At 41.7% G+C, this 22,959-nt stretch overlaps 1 protein-coding gene across 1 annotated transcript in view; it reads left to right on the top strand.

Moving 5' to 3' along the window:
* LOC139754925 (angiotensin-converting enzyme-like) overlaps positions 1-22,959 on the top strand; it is an 81,960-nt gene that overhangs the window by 7,111 nt on the left and 51,890 nt on the right. The window contains exon 2 of the mRNA XM_071672778.1: positions 9,832-9,980. Coding sequence (XP_071528879.1) covers positions 9,832-9,980 — 149 coding nt within the window. The remainder of the gene's footprint in view (positions 1-9,831; positions 9,981-22,959) is intronic.

Below are 22,959 nucleotides of genomic sequence, written 5' to 3'. Positions count from 1 at the left end.
TGTTCTTAACGCTACCTCGCTAACGCGGGAAATGGCGAATAGTTTGAAAGAAATATATATATATATATATATATATATATATATATATATATATATATATATATATATATGTATACATATATGGCAGCAAATGGAACTATGGGAGAACAAGCGAGTCAAAGGAAGGTTGAGGGCGAAGACTGTGGTAGCACTAAAGAATGCATAGAAAGAGAAATTCTTATCTGGGAGGGCAAAAATTTTTATTTCTCAAATGTATAGCGGTCTCAACTTTATTCTATAGATGCGAAGCATGGGCCATAGCTAAGACTGTGCGGAAGTGGGTGGATGTGTTGGAATTAAAACGCCTAAGGACATTTTGTGGTGTGAAGTGCATTGATCGACTAAGTAATTAAAGGATAAGAGAGATATGTGGTAAAATGAGTATGGTTGAGAGAGCTGAAGATGGTGTGCTGAAATGGTTTGAACATATGGAGATAATGAGTGAGGAAAGGTTGACAAAGAGGATACATGTGTCAGAAGTGGAGGGAAAAAGAATAGGGAGACTAAATTGGGGATGGAAGGATGAAATGGATAAGATTTCGAATGATCAGAGCCTCGACATGCAGGTGGTCGAGAGGCGTGCAAGGTATAGTGTGGATTGAAACAATTTGGTATACTGGGATGGAATTGCTGTCATTGGACCAAACCAGGGAATGTGAAGCTTCTGGGTAAAAAAATAGAAAAGTCTGTGAGGGCATGGTTGTTGTTAAGGAACTGTGCTTTCGGTGCATTGCATATGACTGATAGAGAATGGAAGTGACTGTATGTGGTCTATCTTCTATCTCTGGTGCTCCCTTGCGAAGGCAGGAAACAACGATCAAATAAAATATATATGATAGGATTGATAGAGATGCTTTGCGTTAAGTCTTTAGAATATATGGCGTGGGAGGTAAGCTGCTAGAAGCAGTGAAGAAAGGTGTAAGGTATGTGTACGAGTAGAAAAGAAGAGAGTGACTGGTTCTCAGTGAAGGTCGGTCTGCGGCAGGGGTGTGTGATGTCCCAATGGTTGTTTAACTTGTTTATGGATGGGGTGGTTAGGGAGGTTAATGCAAGAGTTTTGGAGAGAGGGGCGAGTATGCAGTCTGTTAGGGATGAGAGGGCCTGGGAAGCAAGCGATTTTTGTTTGCCGATGTTACAGCATTGGTAGTTGATTCAAGCGAGCAACTGCAGAAATTGGTGACTTAGTTTGGAAAAGTGTGTGAAAGCAGAGAGTTGAGAGTAAGTGTGAATAAGAGCAAGGTTATTACGTTCAGCAGGGTTGCGGGACAAGTTAATTGGGATGCAAGTTTGAATGAAGAAAAGTTTGAGGAAGTGAAGTGTTTTAGATATCTAGGAGTAGACTTAGCAGCGAATGGAACCATGGAAGCGGAAGTGAGTCATATAGTAGGGGAACGGGCGAAGGTCTAGGGAGCGGAGATGAATGTGTGGAAAGAGAGGTGATCTCGGAGAGCAAAAATGGTATGTTTGAAGGAACAGTAGTTCCAACAATGTTATATAGATGCGAGGCATTGGGTATAGATAGGGTTGTGCGGAAGAGGGTGGATGTATTGGAAATGAAATGTTGTTTAAGGACGATATGTAGTGTGAGGTGGTTTGATCGAGTAAATAATGAAAGGGTAAGAGAGATGTGTGGCAATGAAAAAGAGTGTGATTGAGAAAGCAGAAGAGGGTGTGTTGAAATGGTTTGGACATATGGGGAGAATGAGTGAGGAAAGATTGACAAAGGAAACATGTGTCAGAGCTAAATGGAACAACGAGAAGCGGGAGACCAAACTGGAGGTGAAAGGACGGAGTGAAAAAGATTCTGAGTGATCGGGGCCGGAATATACAGGAGGGTGAAAGGCGTGCAAGGAATAGAGTGAATTGGAACGATGTGGTATTCTCGTTGTTCCCTCCACCTCTGACACATATACCCTCTTTGTTAATATTACCTCACTCATTCTCTCCATATGTTCAAACCACTTCAACATACCTTCTGCTCTCTCAACCACACTTTTTATTTTCACACATCTGTCATACCCTTTCATTACTTACTCGATTAAACCACTTCCCACCACATATTGTCCTCAAACATTTCATTTCCAACACATCCACCCTCCTCCGCACAACCCGATCTATAGCCCATGCCTCGCAACCATACAACATCGTTGGAACCACTATTCCTTCATCCTACCCATTTTTGCTCTCCGAGATAACGTTCTCTTCTTCCACACATTCTTCATTGCTCCCAGAACCTTCGCCCCCTCCACCATCTTATGACTCCCTTCCATGGTTCCATTCGCTGCTAAATCCACTCCCAGATATCTAAAACACTTCAGTTCCTCCAAGTTTTCTCCATTCAGACTTGCATCCCAAATGACTTATCCGTCAACCCTACTGAGCCTAATAACCTCGCTCTTATTCACATTCACTCTAAACTTTCCCCTTTCACACACTTTTCCAAACTTAGTCACCATCTCCTGCATTTCTTATTCGAATCAGCCACTAGATAGATAGGTGAATAGACAAGCTAGCCTAAGTCGGGTTCCCAGTTTATCAACCAACCCCTAAAGAAGGATGAACAGCTGGGTTAAATGTGGATCGACTTTCGCAACTAGAATTCGACACTGTGCGTTTGACCTCGGGTGAAACATGAATGCTTCACGGCCAGCTACGTGAACCTTTACACCACGGGAGGTGAATATACATATATTGAAAACAATCATTACGTTTTTTGAAGCTAAACAAAGACCAAGTGCAATGTTACTTAATGTGACGAGAGAGAGTCAAAAATGGTTATGAATATTTATTCTAGTCGAAAGAGCGATAAGAATGAGAAAGAATACTGTGAACCCAGAAGTACCGTTTTCTACCGTCCCTGAGGCCAACTTTTGGGTGTGTGTGTGGGCCTCTGGGGATGGGTGGTGTGTGGAGCTGGGGACAGAGGTGACCGAACCAAACCTTCACCGCTACTGAGCTGGCAACACTGACCTCCCTCACAGGAACCGGTCTCGCTGCCTCTCCCTCCGCAGAACTGAGCCGCTCATACGGGAAGGCGTAAAAGGAAAACGGTAAAGGGAAGAACAATGTTCTATATCATCAAGTGGAAGAAGAAAAGCCAACTGAGGGCAGCAGGCAAGAAAGTGGCGAGCTTGACCGATTGCTGCCCGTCTTGGCCCACGTCGGTCTTGGCCTGACTTAGACCTTCAGTGAGAATCTTCCCTTACTTAGATTTTACAAGTAAGGGAAGACTTTTCGCTACAGGTTGATTATTGTTGCTGTAGACAACATTTACATTAAATGACCTAAGCAACATGGGGAGTAAAGTAAGATTATTATCAAAAGGGAGTACTAAAAGATTCTTGGTGTCAGTGGGAGGTTTGGGTTCAACTCAATAAAATGATTTCTTTGCTAACTTAAGGGATTTAGCAATGAAAGATTTAGGGTACTTTAACTTGGATCAGATAGAATATATCTTCTCAAACCCATACTGGACTGCAAATACGTAATGCCCTTAGTAACTTAGATTGAAATGATAATTCAACTATGTCATGTTGAGACGAGTAATAATGGATATATGAGCATACATTGATAGGTTATCTATATTTACTAAACTTAAACTTGTTTCCTTGTCTATGGATCATGCAATCTAAGTATGGTAACATAGCATTATTGTCATTTTCTGCAGTAAATTTGATGGAAGGTACTAATTTGTTAAGTAAGGGGAGAAATGTTAGTAAATTTTCATTTGTTGGCCAAACACAAAAAACATCACTTGTTTACCAAATGGCGTCCTAGCTACGTCTCTTCGTTGTATATCATCTGACTTATATTTCTTTCTTGTAGCTCCCCTGATGATGTGAATATTAAACGAAAGTTCACTTGGGAACTTATCGTGTTTCATTTCTCCGTGGATTCATAGGAATATACTTGGCCTTTGAGGGAATATCCTCACCTGGCCCCCTTCTCTGTTCCTTCTTTTGGAAAATTAAAAGATAAAAAAAACGAGAGGTGAGGATTTCCAGTCCCCCGCTCCCTCCTTTTTTTGTCGCCTTGTACGACACGCAGGGAATACGTGGGAAGTATTCTTTCTCCCCTATCCCCAGGGATAATATATATATATATATATATATATATATATATATATATATATATATATATATATATATATATATATATATTATCCCTGGGGATAGGGGATTAAGAATACTTCCCACGTATTCCCTGCGTGTCGTAGAAGGCGACTAAAAGGGGAGGGAGCGGGGGGCTGGAAATCCTCCCCTCTCTTTTTTTTTTTTTTTCCAAAAGAAGGAACAGAGGGGGCCAGGTGAGGATATTCTAAAAAAGGCCCAGTCCCTTGTTCTTAACGCTACTTCACTAACGCGGGAAATGACGAATAGTTTGAAAGAAAAGAAAGAATATATATATATATATATATATATATATATATATATATATATATATATATATATATATATATATTTTTTTTTTTTTTTTTCTTTTTTTTTTCCTTTGCTTTGTCGCTGTCTCCCGCGTTTGCGAGGTAGCGCAAGGAAACAGACGAAAGAAATGGCCCAACCCACCCCCATACGCATGTATATACATACGTCCACACACGCAAGTATACATACCTACACAGCTTTCCATGGTTTACCCCAGACGCTTCACATGCCCTGATTCAATCCACTGACAGCACGTCAACCCCGGTATACCACATCGATCCAATTCACTCTATTCCTTGCCCTCCCTTCACCCTCCTGCATGTTCAGGCCCCGATCACACAAAATCTTTTTCACTCCATCCTTCCACCTCCAATTTGGTCTCCCACTTCTCCTCGTTCCCTCCACCTCCGACACATATATCCTCTTGGTCAATCTTTCCTCACTCATTCTCTCCATGTGCCCAAACCATTTCAAAACACCCTCTTCTGCTCTCTCAACCACGCTCTTTTTATTTCCACACATCTCTCTTACCCTTACGTTACTTACTCGATCAAACCACCTCACACCACACATTGTCCTCAAGCATCTCATTTCCAGCACATCCATCCTCCTGCGCACAACTCTATCCATAGCCCACGCCTCGTAACCATACAACATTGTTGGAACCACTATTCCTTCAAACATACCCATTTTTGCTTTCCGAGATAATGTTCTCGACTTCCACACATTCTTCAAGGCTCCCAGGATTTTTGCCCCCTCCCCCACCCTATGATCCACTTCCGCTTCCATGGTTCCATCCGCTGCCAGATCCACTCCCAGATATCTAAAACACTTTACTTCCTCCAGTTTTTCTCCATTCAAACTTACCTCCTAATTGACTTGACCCTCAACCCTACTGTACCTAATAACCTTGCTTGCTCTTATTCACATTTACTCTTAACTTTCTTCTTTCACACACTTTACCAAACTCAGTCACCAGCTTCTGCAGTTTCTCACATGAATCAGCCACCAGCGCTGTATCATCAGCGAACAACAACTGACTCCCTTCCCAAGCTCTCTCATCCCCAACAGACTTCGTACTTGCCCCTCTTTCCAAAACTCTTGCATTTACCTCCCTAACAAACCCATCCATAAACAAATTAAACAACCATGGAGACATCACACACCCCTGCCGCAAACCTACATTCACTGAGAAGCAATCACTTTCCTCTCTTCCTACACGTACACATGCCATACATCCTCGATAAAAACTTTTCACTGCTTCTAACAACTTGCCTCCCACACCATATATTCTTAATACCTTCCACAGAGCATCTCTATCAACTCTATCATATGCCTTCTCCAGATCCATAAATGCTACATACAAATCCATTTGCTTTTCTAAGTATTTCTCACACACATTCTTCAAAGCAAACACCTGATCCACACATCCTCTACCACTTCTGAAACCACACTGCTCTTTCCCAATCTGATGCTCTGTACATGCCTTCACCCTCTCAATCAATACCCTCCCATATAATTTCCCAGGAATACTTAACAAACTTATACCTCTGTAATTTGAGCACTCACTCTTATCCCCTTTGCCTTTGTACAATGGCACTATGCACGCATTCCGCTAATCCTCAGGCACCTCACCATGAGTCATACATACATTAAATAACCTACCAACCAGTCAATAATACAGTCACCCCCTTTTTTAATAAATTCCATTGCAATACCATCCAAACCTGCTGCTTTGCCGGCTTTCATCTTCCGCAAAGCTTTTACTACTATATATATATATATATATATATATATATATATATATATATATATATATATATATATATATATATATATATATATATATACATACATACATATATATATATATATATATATATATATATATATATATATATATATATATATATGTTTATGGATGGGCTTGTTAGGGAGGAGAATGCAAGAGTTTTGGAGAGAGGGGCAAGTATGCAGTCTGTTGTGGATGAGAGGGCTTGGGAAATGAGTCAGTTGTTGTTCGCTGATGATACAGCGCTGGTGGCTGATTCGGGTGAGAAACTGCAGAAGCTGGTGACTGAGTTTGGTAAAGTGAGTGAAAGAAGAATGCTGAGAGTAAATGTGAATTAGAGCAAGATTATTAGGTCTAGTAGGGTTGAGAGACAAGTAAACTGGGAGGTAAGTTGATTGAGAGGGTAAAGGCATGTACAGAGCATCATAGTGGGGAAGAGCAGTGTGGTTTCTGAAGTGGTAGAGGATGAGTGGATCAGGTGTTTGCTTTGAAGAATGTATGTGAGAAATACTTAGAAAGACAGATTGATTTGTAAGTAGCATTTATGGATCTGGAGAAGGCATATGATAGAGATGCTTTTGGAAGGTATTAAGAGTATATGGTGGGGGAGGAAGTTGCTAGAAGCAGTGAAAAGTTTTTATGAAGGATGTAAGGCATATGTACGAGTAGGAAGAGAGGAAAGTTATTGGTTCCCAGTGAATGTCGGTTTGCGACAGGGGTGCGTGATGTCTCCATGGTTGTTTCATTTGTTTATGGATGGGGTTGTTAAGGAGGTGTATGCAAGAGTTTTGGAGAGAAGGGCAAGTATGCAGTCTGTTGTGGATGAGAGGGCTTGGGAAGTAAGTCAGTTGTTGTTCGCTGATGATACAGTGCTGGTGGCTGATTCGGGTGAGAAATTGCAGAAGTTGGTGATTGAGTTTGGTGAAATGTGTAAAAGAAGAAAGCTGAGAGTAAATGTGAATAAGAGCAAGGTTATTAGGTACAGTAGGATTGACGGACATGTAAATTGGGAGGTACGTTTGAATGGAGAAAAACTGGAAGTGAAGTGTTTTAGATATCTGGGAGTGGATCTGGCAGTGGATGGAACCATGGAAGCGGAAGTGAGTCACAGGGTGGGGGAGAGGGCGAAGGTTCTGGGAGCGCTGAAGAATGTGTAGAAGGCGAGAACATTATCTCGGAGAGCAAAAATGGGTATGTTTGAAGGAATAGTGGTTCCAACAATTCTGCCTGATTGCGAGGCGTGGGCTATAGGTAGTGTTGTGCGGAGGAGGGTGGACGTGTTCGATATGAAATGTTTGAGGATAATGTATGGTGTGAGGTGGTTTAATCGATTAAGTAATGAAGGGGTAAAGAGTGTGGTTGAAAGAGTAGATGAGGGCGTATTGAAATGGTTTGGTCAGATGGAGAGAATGAGCGAGGAAAGATTGACCAAGAAGATATATATATATATATATATATATATATATATATATATATATATATATATATATATATATATATATATATATATATATATATATATTTTTTTTTTTTTTTTCATACTTTGTGGAGGGAACGAGGCGAAGTGGGAGACCAAATTGGAGGTGGAAGGATGGAGTGGAAAAGATTTTGAGTGATCGGGGCCTGAGCATACAGGAGGGTTAAAGGCGTGCAAGGAATAGAGTGAATTGGAACGATGTGTTATACTGGAGTCGACGTGCTGTCAATGGATTGAACCAGGGCATGTGAAGCGCCTTGTGTAAACCATGTAAAGTTTTGTGGGGCCTGGATGTGGAAAGGGAGCTGTGATTTTGGTGCATTATATATGACAGCTAGAGACTGGGTGTGAACGAATGTGGCCTTTGTTGTCTTTTCGTAGCGGTACCTCACGCACGAGCCATTTCATGTGTGGCGAGGTGGCGATGGGAATCTATGAAGGCAGCAAGTATGGACATGTACATGTGTATATGTCTGTGTATGTATATGTATATATGCGTTGAAATGTATAGTTATGTATATGTGCGTGTGTGGGAATTTATGTATATACATGTGTATGTGGGTGGGTTGGGCTATTCTTTCGTCTGTTTCCTTGCGCTACCTCGCTAACGCGGGAGACAGCGACTAAGTATGATAAATGAATAAATATATACTACGAACTAGGAAATATTTCTCATGCAGTTCTGAGTACGGTCGAGTCCGGCGTGGGCCATGAGAGGTCAGCGACCCACAAATGCTCAAGTTCACCACCGTCCTGCCAACACATTCCACCAGAGGGATAGAGCCGTGGAGGACAATTCATACGTCATTGCTATTACTTTCATATTAACGTCTGTGACGTGTTTTCTGTTCTTCCAGTTAACGTTTTAGCGTTAGTACCTTCGTGTTTAATCTCCAGATATCTTTTCCTTCTTTTTAGTATGATTTTGGATTTTATGGCTTGCATCACCAGTGGGTACGAGGGCAATAATGTAACTATAATTAAACTTGTCGAGGGTGAACGACCTTGTCACCTGTGACATGAACAGAATACTGGAATTCCAGCCCGGGACGAATTGTGGTCGGGCTCGGCCATGGGAAAACTGGACGGGTCGACTGGTTGAGGTTGGGATGAGACGTAGAACTGATTCGAACAGACGCTACACGTCAACGAAAAGCTGAAACTGGATACAAACAGTTCGAAATAAACGAGTCAAATAATCAACAGCAGAAAATCTTATTACCCACACTCTACCCTCAGGCCACTGGTGGTCACCACCGAGCACCAGTGTAAGACCCCTTCGTAGTACAGCAATACAACAGGTCAAGGACTGGCCATATTACCCAAGGGGTCCGACTCGTGTGCTCAGTGTTGGTGTGGTTATGTTCGATGATCCCACCGTCGTCCTGAAAGGTTTCATATTCATGATACATTGAACCTCTTTATCGAACCTTGCTTCGTGGATACATCCTCCCTTCTCTTGCTCTGCTGAGCTCCAAGATACCCACTCACGACTGTCATTCGTAACAAAGATAAGATGAGATTTTACCGATGGATATAAATCTAAGCTTAAGTAGAGATTCCAAGCTTGTACTACGGCTGTTGTAGAAGATCTGTTGATGTCAGCGGCCTGTCAATGACTTCCCTAAATGACATCTGTGATCCTCTGTTTCGAATCTCCTCCAAGCGAGTTTTTCTTTCTTCCACGAGACATCAACAGAACCATAGAAAACCGTAGTGGGCTCAACTCCACGGGGTCATCGTACGACTCTTGACGGCTGAGTCTTTGGACCTGAGCCCGAAGGCTTGGTTCACAGGCCTGAAGGATCGTACCAATGACTTCAGGGGGTTAATATATATATATATATATATATATATATATATATATATATATATATATATATATATATATATATATATATATATATATATGGTACGACTGCTATTTGATACCAGACGGTAGGTAGTTATATAAGTTTGCCCTCAGGCATTCTGTCACCAGGTGCCGTTCTGGTGTCCTTTTTCTCTCTTCTGCCACCAGACGGCGTTGTGGCGCTTCCCCCATGCCACCCTCTTGTCAACAAGGACCAGTGTAGTGTGCTTATATAACGTTTTTTCACCAGGCGGCATCGCACTGAACACCTATCTAGAGGGCCCAGCGACCGGCTTTCTCAAAAGCCTGAATGAGCTGTCCTCTCTGAAATGCAACAAGTATTCCCTGGCCGCGTGGGAGTACTACACCAACCTGACGGACGCCACCCGGCAAGCAGAGGTAATGTACCTACCGTGTTGTGTGTGTCATATCTACTATATCGCTACGGTCGGTCCGCCAGTCGAAACTACGTGCTTTATTCCCAGTAACTAAAAGAGCTGGTTCCCTGTGTGTGTGTGTGTGTGTGTGTGTGTGTGTGTGTGGATATGATGATCACGCTTGTCCGTGATGATAGTATGAAGTCGCACTTCAGTAGGAGTTCATACAATTTATATATATATATATATATATATATATATATATATATATATATATATATATATATATATATATATATATATATATATTCCTATGAGTCCACGGGGAAAATGAAACACGATCCTTACCAATATATATATATATATATATATATATATATATATGAAGGTGAAATCGCGTTTCAGTAGCAGTTCATACAATCTTATTTAACATGTAATTTTTCTATACATGTGGCACTGCATGTTTCGTGCAGACAATCCACCTCATCAGGTGCCAGTAGATAAAGTTATTTAAATCCCAAGTCATTATGAGAGAATTGGCAGAACACGAAAACATGAAAAAAAAGTTGTTTGACACACCCAGCTACCCAGGTCAGCCCCGGCCGCGTGACCCGGCCATGTGACTCTACAACGGTTATGGCCAGACAAAGCACAGGGCTCGGTCTATAAGGGTTGGTGTTGGACGGCGGGAATTCTGAATAACTTTGTTAAGTACTGGAACCTGATGATGTGGATTGTCTCCACGAAACATGTCGTGCCACATGTATAGAAAAATTACATGTTAAATAGGATCGTATAAACTCATAATGAACTGCGATATAACCTTCATTTATATATATATATATATATATATATATATATATATATATATATATATATATATATATATATATATATGTATATATATATGACCATGCAGGAGGGTGAAAGGAGGGCAAGGAATAGAGTGAATTGGAGCGATGTGGTATACCTGGGTTGACGTGCTGTCAGTGGATTGAATCAAGGCATGTGAAGCGTCTGGGGTAAACCATGGAAAGCTGTGTAGGTATGTATATTTGCGTGTGTGGACGTATGTATATACATGTGTATGGGGGTGGGTTGGGCCATTTCTTTCGTCTGTTTCCTTGCGCTACCTCGCAAACGCGGGAGACAGCGACAAAGCAAAAAAAAAAAAAAAAAAAAAAAAAAAAAAAATATATATATATATATATATATATATATATATATATATATATATATATATATATATATATATATATATATATATATATATATTTATATATATATATTATGCTTGATCGCTGTTACCCGTGTCAGCCAGGTAGAGCCAGGAAACAGATGAAGAACGACCCATCCACTCATACACACACACACACACACACACACACACACACATGTGTAATGCACCGAAACCACAGCTCCCTTTCCACATAAAAGCCTCACAGAAACTTTCCGTGATGACGTTTCACACGCCATAGTTTAGTCCATTGACAGCACGTCGTCCCCGGTATACCACATCGTTCCAATTCACTCTATTCCTTGCACGCCTATCACCCTCCTGTATGTTCAGGCCCCGATAACTCAGAATCTTTTTCACTCCATCCTTCCACCACCAATTTGGTCTCCCGCTTCTGCTTGTTCCCTCTACCTCTGACACATATATCCTCTTGGTCAATCTTTCCTCACTCATTCGTTCCATTTGTCCAAACCATTTCAACACACCCTCTTCTTCTCTCTCAACCACACTCTTTTTGTTACCACACATCTCTCTTACCCTTTCATGACTTACTCGATCAAACCACATCACAAAAATATTTCATTTCCAACACATCCACCCTCCTCTGTACAACCCAATCTATAGCCCATGCCGCACAGCCATAAGATATTGTTAGAATTACTATTCTTTCAAACATACCCATTTTGCTCTCCGAGATAACATTTTCTCTTTTCACACATTCTTCATCGCCCCCAGAACATACATCTCTTCCCCCATCCTATGACTCACTTACGCTTCCATGGTTCCATTCGCTGCCAAGTTCACTCCCAGAAATCTAAAACACTTAATTTCTTCCACTTTTTCTCCATTCAAACTCACCTCCCAACTAACTTGTCCCCCAACCCTGCTGAATCTAAAAATCTTGCTCTTATTCACATTTACTCTTATCTTTCTTCTTTCAAACACTTTTCCACACTCAGTCAGCAACTCCTGCAGTTTCTCACTCGAATCAGCCACCAGTGCTGTATCATCGCCGAAGAACAGTTGACTGGCTTTCCAGGTCCTCTCATCCCCAGCAGACTGCTATTCGCCCCTCTCTCCAAAACTCTTGCATTTACTTCTCTAAACACCCTATCCATAAACACTCCACTGTCCTACTATGTTTCTCCTTCAACCCTATAAGGAGCTCCATCTCATCAATCTTACCCCGAATCGATCTAATATATATATATATATATATATATATATATATATATATATATATATATATATATATATATTTTTTTTTTTTTTTTTTTTTTTTTTTGCTTTGTCGCTGTCTCCCGCGTTTGCGAGGTAGCGCAAGGAAACAGACGAAAGAAATGGCCCAACCCACCCCCATACACATGTATATACATACGTCCACACACGCATATATACATACCTACACAGCTTTCCATGGTTTACCCCAGACGCTTCACATGCCCTGATTCAATCCACTGACAGCACGTCAACCCCGGTATACCACATCGATCCAATTCACTCTATTCCTTGCCCTCCTTTCACCCTCCTGCATGTTCAGGCCCCGATCACACAAAATCTTTTTCACTCCATCTTTCCACCTCCAATTTGGTCTCCCACTTCTCCTCGTTCCCTCCACCTCCGACACATATATCCTCTTGGTCAATCTTTCCCCACTCATTCTCTCCATGTGCCCAAACCATTTCAAAACACCCTCTTCTGCTCTCTCAACCACGCTCTTTTTATTTCCACACATCTCTCTTACCGTTACGTTACTTACTCGATCAAACCACCTCACACCACACATTGTCCTCAAACGTCTCATTTCCAGCACATCCATATATATATATATATATATATATATATATATATATATATATATATATATATATATATATATATATATATATTCTCTCAAAGGCCCAGTCCTCTGTTCTAAATGCTACCTCGCTAATGCGGGAAATGGCGAATAGTATTAAAACATATATATATATATATATATATATATATATATATATATATATATATATATATATATATATATATATATATATATATAGACATATACATATATACATATGTACAAATTCATACTTGCTGCCTTTATCCATTCCCGTCGCCACCCCGCCACAAAAGAAAAACAGCACCCACCCCCAAGCGCGCGCGAGGTACCTCTAGGAAAAGACAGCAAATGCCACCACATTCGTTCACACTTAGTTTCTAGCTGTCATGTGTAATGCACCGAAACCACAGCACCCTTTCCATATCCCGGCCTCACAAAACTTTCCATGCTTTCCCCCAGACTCTTCACATGCCCTGGTTCTATCCACTGACAGCACGTCGACTCCGGTATACAACATCGTTCCAATTCACTCTATTACTCGAACATTTTTCACCCTTCTGTATGTTCAGGCCCTGATTGCTTAAAATCTGTTTCATTTCATCATTCCACCTCCAATTTGATCTCCCACTTCTCGTTCCCTCCACCTCTGACACATATATCCTCTTTGTCAATCTTTCCTCACTCATTCCCTCTATGTGACCAAACCATTTCAATACACCCTCTTCTGCTCCCTCAACCACACTCTTTTTATTACCACACATCTCTCGTACCCTTTCATTACTTACTCGATCAAACTACCTCACACCACATATTGTCCTCAAACATTTCATTTCCAACATATCCACACTCTTCGCACAACCCTATCTATAGCTCATGCCTCGCAACCATATAACATTGCTGGAACCACTATTCCTTCAAACATACCCATTTTTGCCTTCCGAGATAACGTTCTCGCCTTCCACACATTCTTCAGAGCTCCTAGAACCTACGCCCCTTCCCCAACCCTGTGACTCACTTCCGCTTCCATGGTCCCATCCGCTGCTAAATCCACTCCCAGATATCTAAAACACTTTACTTCCTCCAGATTTTTTCCATTCAAACTTACCTCCCAATTAACTTGTTCCTCAACCCTACTGAACTTAGTAACCTTGCTCTTATCTTGTTTTCCTAAGTATTTCTCACATACATTCTTCAAAGCAAACACCTGATCCACACATCCTCTACCACTTCTGAAACCACATTGCTCTTCCCCAATCTGATGCTCCGTACATGCCTTTACCCTCTCAATCAATACCCTCCCATTTAATTTCCCAGGAATACTCAACAAACTTGTACCTATGTAATTTGAACACTCACCTTTATCTCCTTTGCCTTTGTACAATGGCACCATGCATGCATTTCGCCAATCCTCAATCACTTCACCATGAACCATACATATATTGAATATCCTTACCAACCGGTTGACAACACAGTCACCCCTTTTTTAATAAACTCCAGTGCAATATCATCCAAACTCGCCGCCTTGCTGGTTTTCATCCTTCGCACTACCTTTGTTCACCAAACCGTTCTCCCTGACCCTCTCACTTCGCTTACCACCTCGACCAAAACACCCTATATCTTCCACTCTATCGTCCAACACATTCAACAAACTTTCAAAATACTTATTCCACCTCCTTCTGACATTACCACTACTTGTTATTACCTCCCCATTAGCCTCCTTCACCGATGTTCCCATTTGTTCTCTTGTCTTACGCACTTTACTTACCTCCTTCCAAAACATCTTTTCATTCTCCCATGATGCTCTCTAACCCCAACTCTCATTTACTCTCTTTTTCACCTCTTGCACCTTTCTCTTGACCTCCTGCCTCTTTCTTTATATATCTCCCAGTCATTCACACTACTTCCCTGGAAAACTCGTCCAAACGTCTCTCTCTTCTCTTTCACTAACAATCTTACTTCTTCATTCCATCAATCACTACTCTTTCTAATCTGCCCACCTCGCACCTTTCTCATGCCACATGCATCTTTTACGCAAGCTATCACTGCTTCCCTAGATACATCCCATTGCTCCCCTACTCACCTTACGTCATTTGCTCTCACCTTTTTTCATTCTGCACTCAATCTTTCCTGGTACATCCTCACACAAATCTCCTCCCCATGCTCACTTGCTCTCACCAATCGAATATATATATATATATATATATATATATATATATATATATATTATATATATATATATATACGAATAAAGTGCATATGAACGCGCACCTTCGTAGAACATAGAAACCTCCAACAGCCAGGATCGAACCCGAGACCCCTGTGCAAGAGGCAGGCATGCTAACCGCTAGGCTATGGGTGTTCAGTGTTGTAAATGGAAATGGTGCAATTGTAAGTCCCATAGCCTAGCGGTTAGCATGCCTGCCTCTTGCACAGGGGTCTCGGGTTCGATCCTGGCTGTTCGAGGTTTGTATGTTATATATATATATATATATATATATATATATATATATATATATATATATATATATATATATATATATAATGTATATATATCCCTATCCCTGGGGATAGGGGAGAAAGAATACTTCCCACGCATTCTTCACGTGTCGTAGGAGGCGACTAAGGGGGACAGGAGAGAGGGGCTGGAAACCCTCCCCTCCTCGTTAAAATCCTTGTATCTTAACTTTCTAAAAGGGGAAACAGAAGAAGGAGTCAGGCGGGGAGTGCTCATCCTCCTCGAAGGCTCAGATTGGGGTGTCTAAATGTGTGTGGATGTAATCAAGATGAGAAAAAAGGAGAGATAGGCAGAATGTTTGAGAAAGGGAACCTGGATGTTTTGGCTCTGAGTGAAACGAAGCTCAGGGGTAAAGGGGAAGAGTGGTTTGGGAATGTCTTGGGAGTAAAGTCAGGGGTTAGTGAAAGGACAAGAGCAAGGGAAGGAGTAGCACTACTCCTGAAACAGGAGTGGTGGGAGTATGTGATAGAGTGTAAGAAAGTAAACTCTAGATAGATATGGGTAAAACTGAAAGTTGATGGAGAGAGATGGGTGATTACGAGTGCATATGCACCGGGGCATGAGAGGAAAGATCATGAGGGGCAAGTGTTTTGGGAGCAGCTGAGTGCGTGTGTTAGTGGTTTTGATGCACGAGACCGGGTTATAGTGATGGGTGATTTGAATGCAAAGGTGAGTAATGTGGCAGTTGATGGAATAATTGGAGCACTTGGGGTGTTCAGTGTTGTAAATGGAAATGGTGAAGAGCTTGTAGATTTATGTGTTGAAAAAGGACTGGTGATTGGGAATACCTGGTTTAAAAAGAGAGATATATATAAGTATACGTATGTAAGTAGGTGAGATGGCCAGAGAGCGTTATTGGATTACGTGTTAATTGATAGGAGAGTGAAAGAGAGACTTTTGGATGTTAATGTGCTGAGGGGTGCAACTGGAGGGATGTCTGATCATTAACTTGTGGACGCGAAGGTGAAGATTTATAGAGGCTTTCAGAAAAGAAGAGAGAATATTGGGGTGAAGAGAGTGGTGAGAGTAAGTGAACTTGGGAACAAGACTTATGTGAGGAAGTACCAGGAGAGACTGGGTACAGAATGGAAAAAAGGTGAGAACAAAGGACGTAAGGTGAGTGGGGGGAGAATTGGGATGTAAATAGGGAAGCAGTGATGGCTTGCACAAGAGATGCTTGTGGCATGAGAAGCGTGGGAGGAGGGCAGTTTAGAAAGGGTAGTGAGTGGTGGGATGAAGAAGTAAGATTATTAGTGAAAGAGAAGAGAGAGGCATTTGGACGATTTTTGCAGGGAAATAATGCAAATGAGTGGGAGATGTATAAAAGAAAGAGGCAGGAGGTCAAGAGAAAGGTGCAAGAGGTGAAAAAGAGGGCAAGTGAGAGTTGGGGTGAGAGAGTATCATTAAATTTTAGGGAGAATAAAAAGATGTTTTGGAAGGAGGTAAATAAAGTGCGTAAGACAAGGAAGCAAATGTGAACTTCAGTGAAGGGGGCTAATGGGGAGGTGATAACAAGTAGTGGTGATGTGAGAAGGAGATGGAGTGAATATTTTGAAGGTTTGTTGAATGTGTTTGAGGATAGAGTGGCATATATAGGATGTTTTAGTCGAGGTGGTGTGCAAAGTGAGAGGGTCAGGGAGAATGGTTTGGTAAACAGAGAAGAGGTAGTAAAAGCTTTGCGGAAGATGAAAGCCGGCAAGGCAGCGGGTTTGGATGGTATCGCAGAGGAATCTATTAAAAGATGGGGTGACTGCATTGTTGACTGGATGGTAAGGTTATTTGATGTATGTATGACTCCTGGTGAGGTGCCAGAGGATTGGCGGAATGCTTGCATAGTGCCATTGTACAAAGGCAAAGGGGATAAAAGCGAGTGCTCAATTACAGAGGTATAAGTATGTTGAGTATTCCTGGGAAATTATATGGGAGGGTATTGATTGATAGGGTGAAAGCATGTACAGAGCATCAGATTGGGGAAGAGCAGTGTGGTTTCAGAAGTTGTGGAGGATGTGTGGATCAGGTGTTTGCTTTGAAGGGTGTTTGAGAAATACCTAGAAAAGCAAATGGATTTGTATGTAGCATTTATGGATCTGGAGAAGGCATATGATAAGAGTTGCTAGAGATGCTCTGTGGAAGGTATTAAGAATATATGGTGTGGGAGGCAAGTCGTTAGAAGCAGTGAAAAGTTTTTATCGAGGATGTAAGGTATGTGTACGTGTAGGAAGAGAGGAAAGTCATTGGCTCTCAGTGAATGTTAGTTTGCGGCAGGGGTGTGTGATGTCCCCATGGTTGTTTTATTTCTTTATGGATGGGTTTGTTAGGGAGGTGAATGCAAGAGTTTTGGAAAGAGGGGCAAGTATGCAGTCTGTTGTGGATGAGAGAGCTTGGGAAGCGAGTCAGTTGTTCGCTGATGATACAGCGCTGTTGGCTGAGTTTGGTAAAATGTGTGAAAGAAGAAAGCTGAGAGTAAATGTGAATAAGAGCAAGGTTATTAGGTAGAATAGGGTTGAGGGACAAGTCAATTGGGAGGTAAGTTTGAATGCAGAAAAACTGGAGGAAGTGAAGTGTTTTAGATATCTGGGAGTAGATTTGGCAGCGGATGGAATCATGGAAGTGGAAGTGAATCATAGGGTGGGGGATGGGGCGAAAGTTCTGGGGGCGTTGAAGAATGTTTTGGAGGTCGAGAATATTATCTCGGAAAGCAAAAATGGGTATGTTTGAAGGAATTGTGGTTCCAACAATGTTATATGGTTGGGAGGCGTGGGTTATATATAGAGTTGTTCGGAGGAGAGAAGATGTGCTGGAAATGAGATGTTTGAGGACAATACGTGGTGTGAGGTGGTTTGATCGAGTAAGTAATAAAAGGGTAAGAGAGATGTGTGGTAATAAAAAAAAGTGTGGTTGAGAGAGCAGAAGATTATGTATTGAAATGGTTTGGTCACATGGAAAGAATGAGTGAGGAAAGATTTACCAAGAGCATATATGTGTCGGAGGTGGAGGGAACGAGGAGAAGTGGGAGACCAAATTGGAGGTGGAAAGATGGGGTGAAAAAGATTTTGAGTGATCGGGGCCTGAACATGCAGGAGGGTGAAAGGCGTGCAAGGAATAGAGTGAATTGGAACGATGTGGTATACCGGGGTCGACGTGCCGTGAATGGATTGAACCAGGGCATGTGAAGCGTCTGGGATAAACCATGGAAAGTTGTGTTAGGCCTGGATGTGGAAAGGGAGCTGTGGTTTCGGTGCATTATTACATGACAGCTAGAGACTGAGTGTGAACGAATGTGGCCTTTGTTGTCTTTTCCTAGCGCTACCTTGCGCACATGCGGGGGAGGGGGTTGTTATTTCATGTATGGCGAGGTGGCGATGGGAATGAATAAAGGCAGACAGTATGAATTATGTACATGTATATATATGTTTGTGTGTGTATATATATGTATACGTTGAGATGTATAGGTATGTATATTTGCGTGTGTGGACGTGTATGTATATACATGTGTATGTAGGTGGGTTGGGCCATTCTTTCGTCTGTTTCCTCGCGCTACCTCGCTAACGCGGTAGACAGCGACAAAGTAAAATAAATTGATATATATATATATATATATATATATATATATATGGTGAAGAGCTTGTAGATTTATGTGGTGAAAAAGGACTGGTGATTGGGAATACCTGGTTTAAAAAGCGAGATATACATAAGCATACGTATGTAAGTAGGAGAGATGGCCAGAGAGCGTTGTTGGATTACGTGTTAATTGACAGGCGCGCGAAAGAGAGACTTTTGGATGTTAATGTGCTGAGAGGTGCAACTGGAGGGATGTCTGATCATTATCTTGTGGAGGCTAAGGTGAAGATTTGTATGGGTTTTCAGAAAAGAAGAGTGAATGTTGGGGTGAAGAGGGCGGTGAGAGTAAGTGAGCTTGGGAAGGAGACTTGTGTGAGGAAGTACCAGGAGAGACTGAGTACAGAATGGAAAAAGGTGAGAACAATGGAAGTAAGGGGAGTGGGGGAGGAATGGGATGTATTTAGGGAATCAGTGATGGATTGCGCAAAAGATGATTGTGGCATGAGAAGAGTGGGAGGTGGGTTGATTAGAAAGGGTAGTGAGTGGTGGGATGAAGAAGTAAGAGTATTAGTGAAAGAGAAGAGGGAGGCATTTGGACGATTTTTGCAGGGAAAAAATGCAATTGAGTGGGAGATGTATAAAAGAAAGAGACAGGAGGTCAAGAGAAAGGTGCAAGAGGTGAAAAAGAGGGCAAATGAGAGTTGGGGTGAGAGAGTATCATTAAATTTTAGGGAGAATAAAAAGATGTTTTGGAAGGAGGTAAATAAAGTGCGTAAGACAAGGGAGCAAATGGGAACTTCAGTGAAGGGCGCTAATGGGGAGATGATAACAAGTAGTGGTGATGTGAGAAGGAGATGGAGTGAGTATTTTGAAGGTTTGTTGAATGTGTTTGATGATAGAGTGGCAGATATAGGGTGTTTTGGTCGAGGTGGTGTGCAAAGTGAGAGGGTTAGGGAAAATGATTTGGTAAACCGAGAAGAGGTAGTAAAAGCTTTGCGGAAGATGAAAGCCGGCAAGGCAGCGGGTTTGGATGGTATTGCAGTGGAATTTATTAAAAAAGGGGGTGACTGTATTATTGACTGGTTGGTAAGGTTATTTAATGTATGTATGACTCATGGTGAGGTGCCTGAGGTTTGGCGGAATGCGTGCACAGTGCCATTGTACAAAGGCAAAGGGGATAAGAGTGAGTGCTCAAATTTCAGAGGTATAAGTTTGTTGAGTATTCCTGGTAAATTATATGGGAGGGTATTGATTGAGAGGGTGAAGGCATGTACAGAGCATCAGATTGGGGAAGAGCAGTGTGGTTTCAGAAGTGGTAGAGGATGTGTGGATCAGGTGTTTGCTTTGAAGAATGTATGCGAGAAGTACTTAGAAACGCAAATGGATTTGTATGTAGCATTTATGGATCTGGAGAAGGCATATGATAGAGTTGATAGAGATGCTCTGTGGAAGGTATTAAGAATATATGGTGTGGGAGTCAAGTCGTTAGAAGCAGTGAAAAGTTTTTATCGAGGATGTAAGGTATGTGTACGTGTAGGAAGAGAGGAAAGTCATTGGCTCTCAGTGAATGTTAGTTTGCGGCATGGGTGTGTGATGTCCCCATGGTTGTTTTATTTCTTTATGGATGGGGTTGTTAGGGAGGTAAATGCAAGAGTTTTGGAAAGAGGGGCAAGTATGCAGTCTGTTGTGGATGAGAGAGCTTGGGAAGCGAGTCAGTTGTTCGCTGATGATACAGCGCTGTTGGCTAAGTTTGGTAAAATGTGTGAAAGAAGAAAGCTGAGAGTAAATGTGAATAAGAGCAAGGTTATTAGGTAGAGTAGGGTTGAGGGACAAGTCAATTGGGAGGTAAGTTTGAATGCAGAAAAACTGGAGGAAGTGAAGTGTTTTAGATATCTGGGAGTAGATTTGGCAGCGGATGGAATCATGGAAGTGGAAGTGAATCATAGGGTGGGGGATGGGGCGAAAGTTCTGGGGGCGTTGAAGAATGTTTTGGAGGTCGAGAATATTATCTCGGAAAGCAAAAATGGGTATGTTTGAAGGAATTGTGGTTCCAACAATGTTATATGGTTGGGAGGCGTGGGTTATATATAGAGTTGTTCGGAGGAGAGAAGATGTGCTGGAAATGAGATGTTTGAGGACAATACGTAGTGTGAGGTGGTTTGATCGAGTAAGTAATAAAAGGGTAAGAGAGATGTGTGGTAATAAAAAAAAAGTGTGGTTGAGAGAGCAGAAGATTATGTATTGAAATGGTTTGGTCACATGGAAAGAATGAGTGAGGAAAGGTTTACCAAGAGCATATATGTGTCGGAGGTGGAGGGAACGAGGAGAAGTGGGAGACCAAATTGGAGGTGGAAAGATGGGGTGAAAAAGATTTTGAGTGATCGGGGCCTGAACATGCAGGAGGGTGAAAGGCGTGCAAGGAATAGAGTGAATTGGAACGATGTGGTATACCGGGGTCGACGTGCCGTGAATGGATTGAACCAGGGCATGTGAAGCGTCTGGGATAAACCATGGAAAGTTGTGTTGGGCCTGAATGTGGAAAGGGAGCTGTGGTTTCGGTGCATTATTACATGACAGCTAGAGACTGAGTGTGAACGAATGTGGCCTTTGTTGTCTTTTCCTAGCGCTACCTTGCGCACATGCGGGGGAGGGGGTTGTTATTTCATGTGTGGCGAGGTGGCGATGGGAATGAATAAAGGCAGACAGTATGAATTATGTACATGTATATATATGTTTGTATGTGTATATATATGTATACGTTGAGATGTATAGGTATGTATATTTGCGTGTGTGGACGTGTATGTATATACATGTGTATGTGGGTGGGTTGGGCCATTCTTTCGTCTGTTTCCTCGCGCTACCTCGCTAACGCGGTAGACAGCGACAAAGTAAAATAAATTGATATATATATATATATATATATATATATATATATATATATATATATATATATATATATATATATATATATATATATGGTGAAGAGCTTGTAGATTTATGTGCTGAAAAAGGACTGGTGATTGGGAATACCTGGTTTAAAAAGCGAGATATACATAAGCATACGTATGTAAGTAGGAGAGATGGCCAGAGAGCGTTGTTGGATTACGTGTTAATTGACAGGCGCGCGAAAGAGAGACTTTTGGATGTTAATGTGCTGAGAGGTGCAACAGGAGGGATGTCTGATCATTATCTTGTGGAGGCTAAGGTGAAGATTTGTATGGGTTTTCAGAAAAGAAGAGTGAATGTTGGGGTGAAGAGGGCGGTGAGAGTAAGTGAGCTTGGGATGGAGACTTGTGTGAGGAAGTACCAGGAGAGACTGAGTACAGAATGGAAAAAGGTGAGAACAATGGAAGTAAGGGGAGTGGGGGAGGAATGGGATGTATTTAGGGAATCAGTGATGGATTGCGCAAAAGATGATTGTGGCATGAGAAGAGTGGGAGGTGGGTTGATTAGAAAGGGTAGTGAGTGGTGGGATGAAGAAGTAAGAGTATTAGTGAAAGAGAAGAGGGAGGCATTTGGACGATTTTTGCAGGGAAAAAATGCAATTGAGTGGGAGATGTATAAAAGAAAGAGACAGGAGGTCAAGAGAAAGGTGCAAGAGGTGAAAAAGAGGGCAAATGAGAGTTGGGGTGAGAGAGTATCATTAAATTTTAGGGAGAATAAAAAGATGTTTTGGAAGGAGGTAAATAGAGTGCGTAAGACAAGGGAGCAAATGGGAACTTCAGTGAAGGGCGCTAATGGGGAGATGATAACAAGTAGTGGTGATGTGAGAAGGAGATGGAGTGAGTATTTTGAAGGTTTGTTGAATGTGTTTGATGATAGAGTGGCAGATATAGGGTGTTTTGGTCGAGGTGGTGTGCAAAGTG

This window comes from Panulirus ornatus, chromosome 1 (assembly GCF_036320965.1).
Source record: "Panulirus ornatus isolate Po-2019 chromosome 1, ASM3632096v1, whole genome shotgun sequence".
Lineage (NCBI taxonomy): Eukaryota > Metazoa > Arthropoda > Malacostraca > Decapoda > Palinuridae > Panulirus > Panulirus ornatus.
Note: the sequence above shows the minus strand (reverse complement) of the source record. Positions and strands in the feature narration are given on the sequence as shown.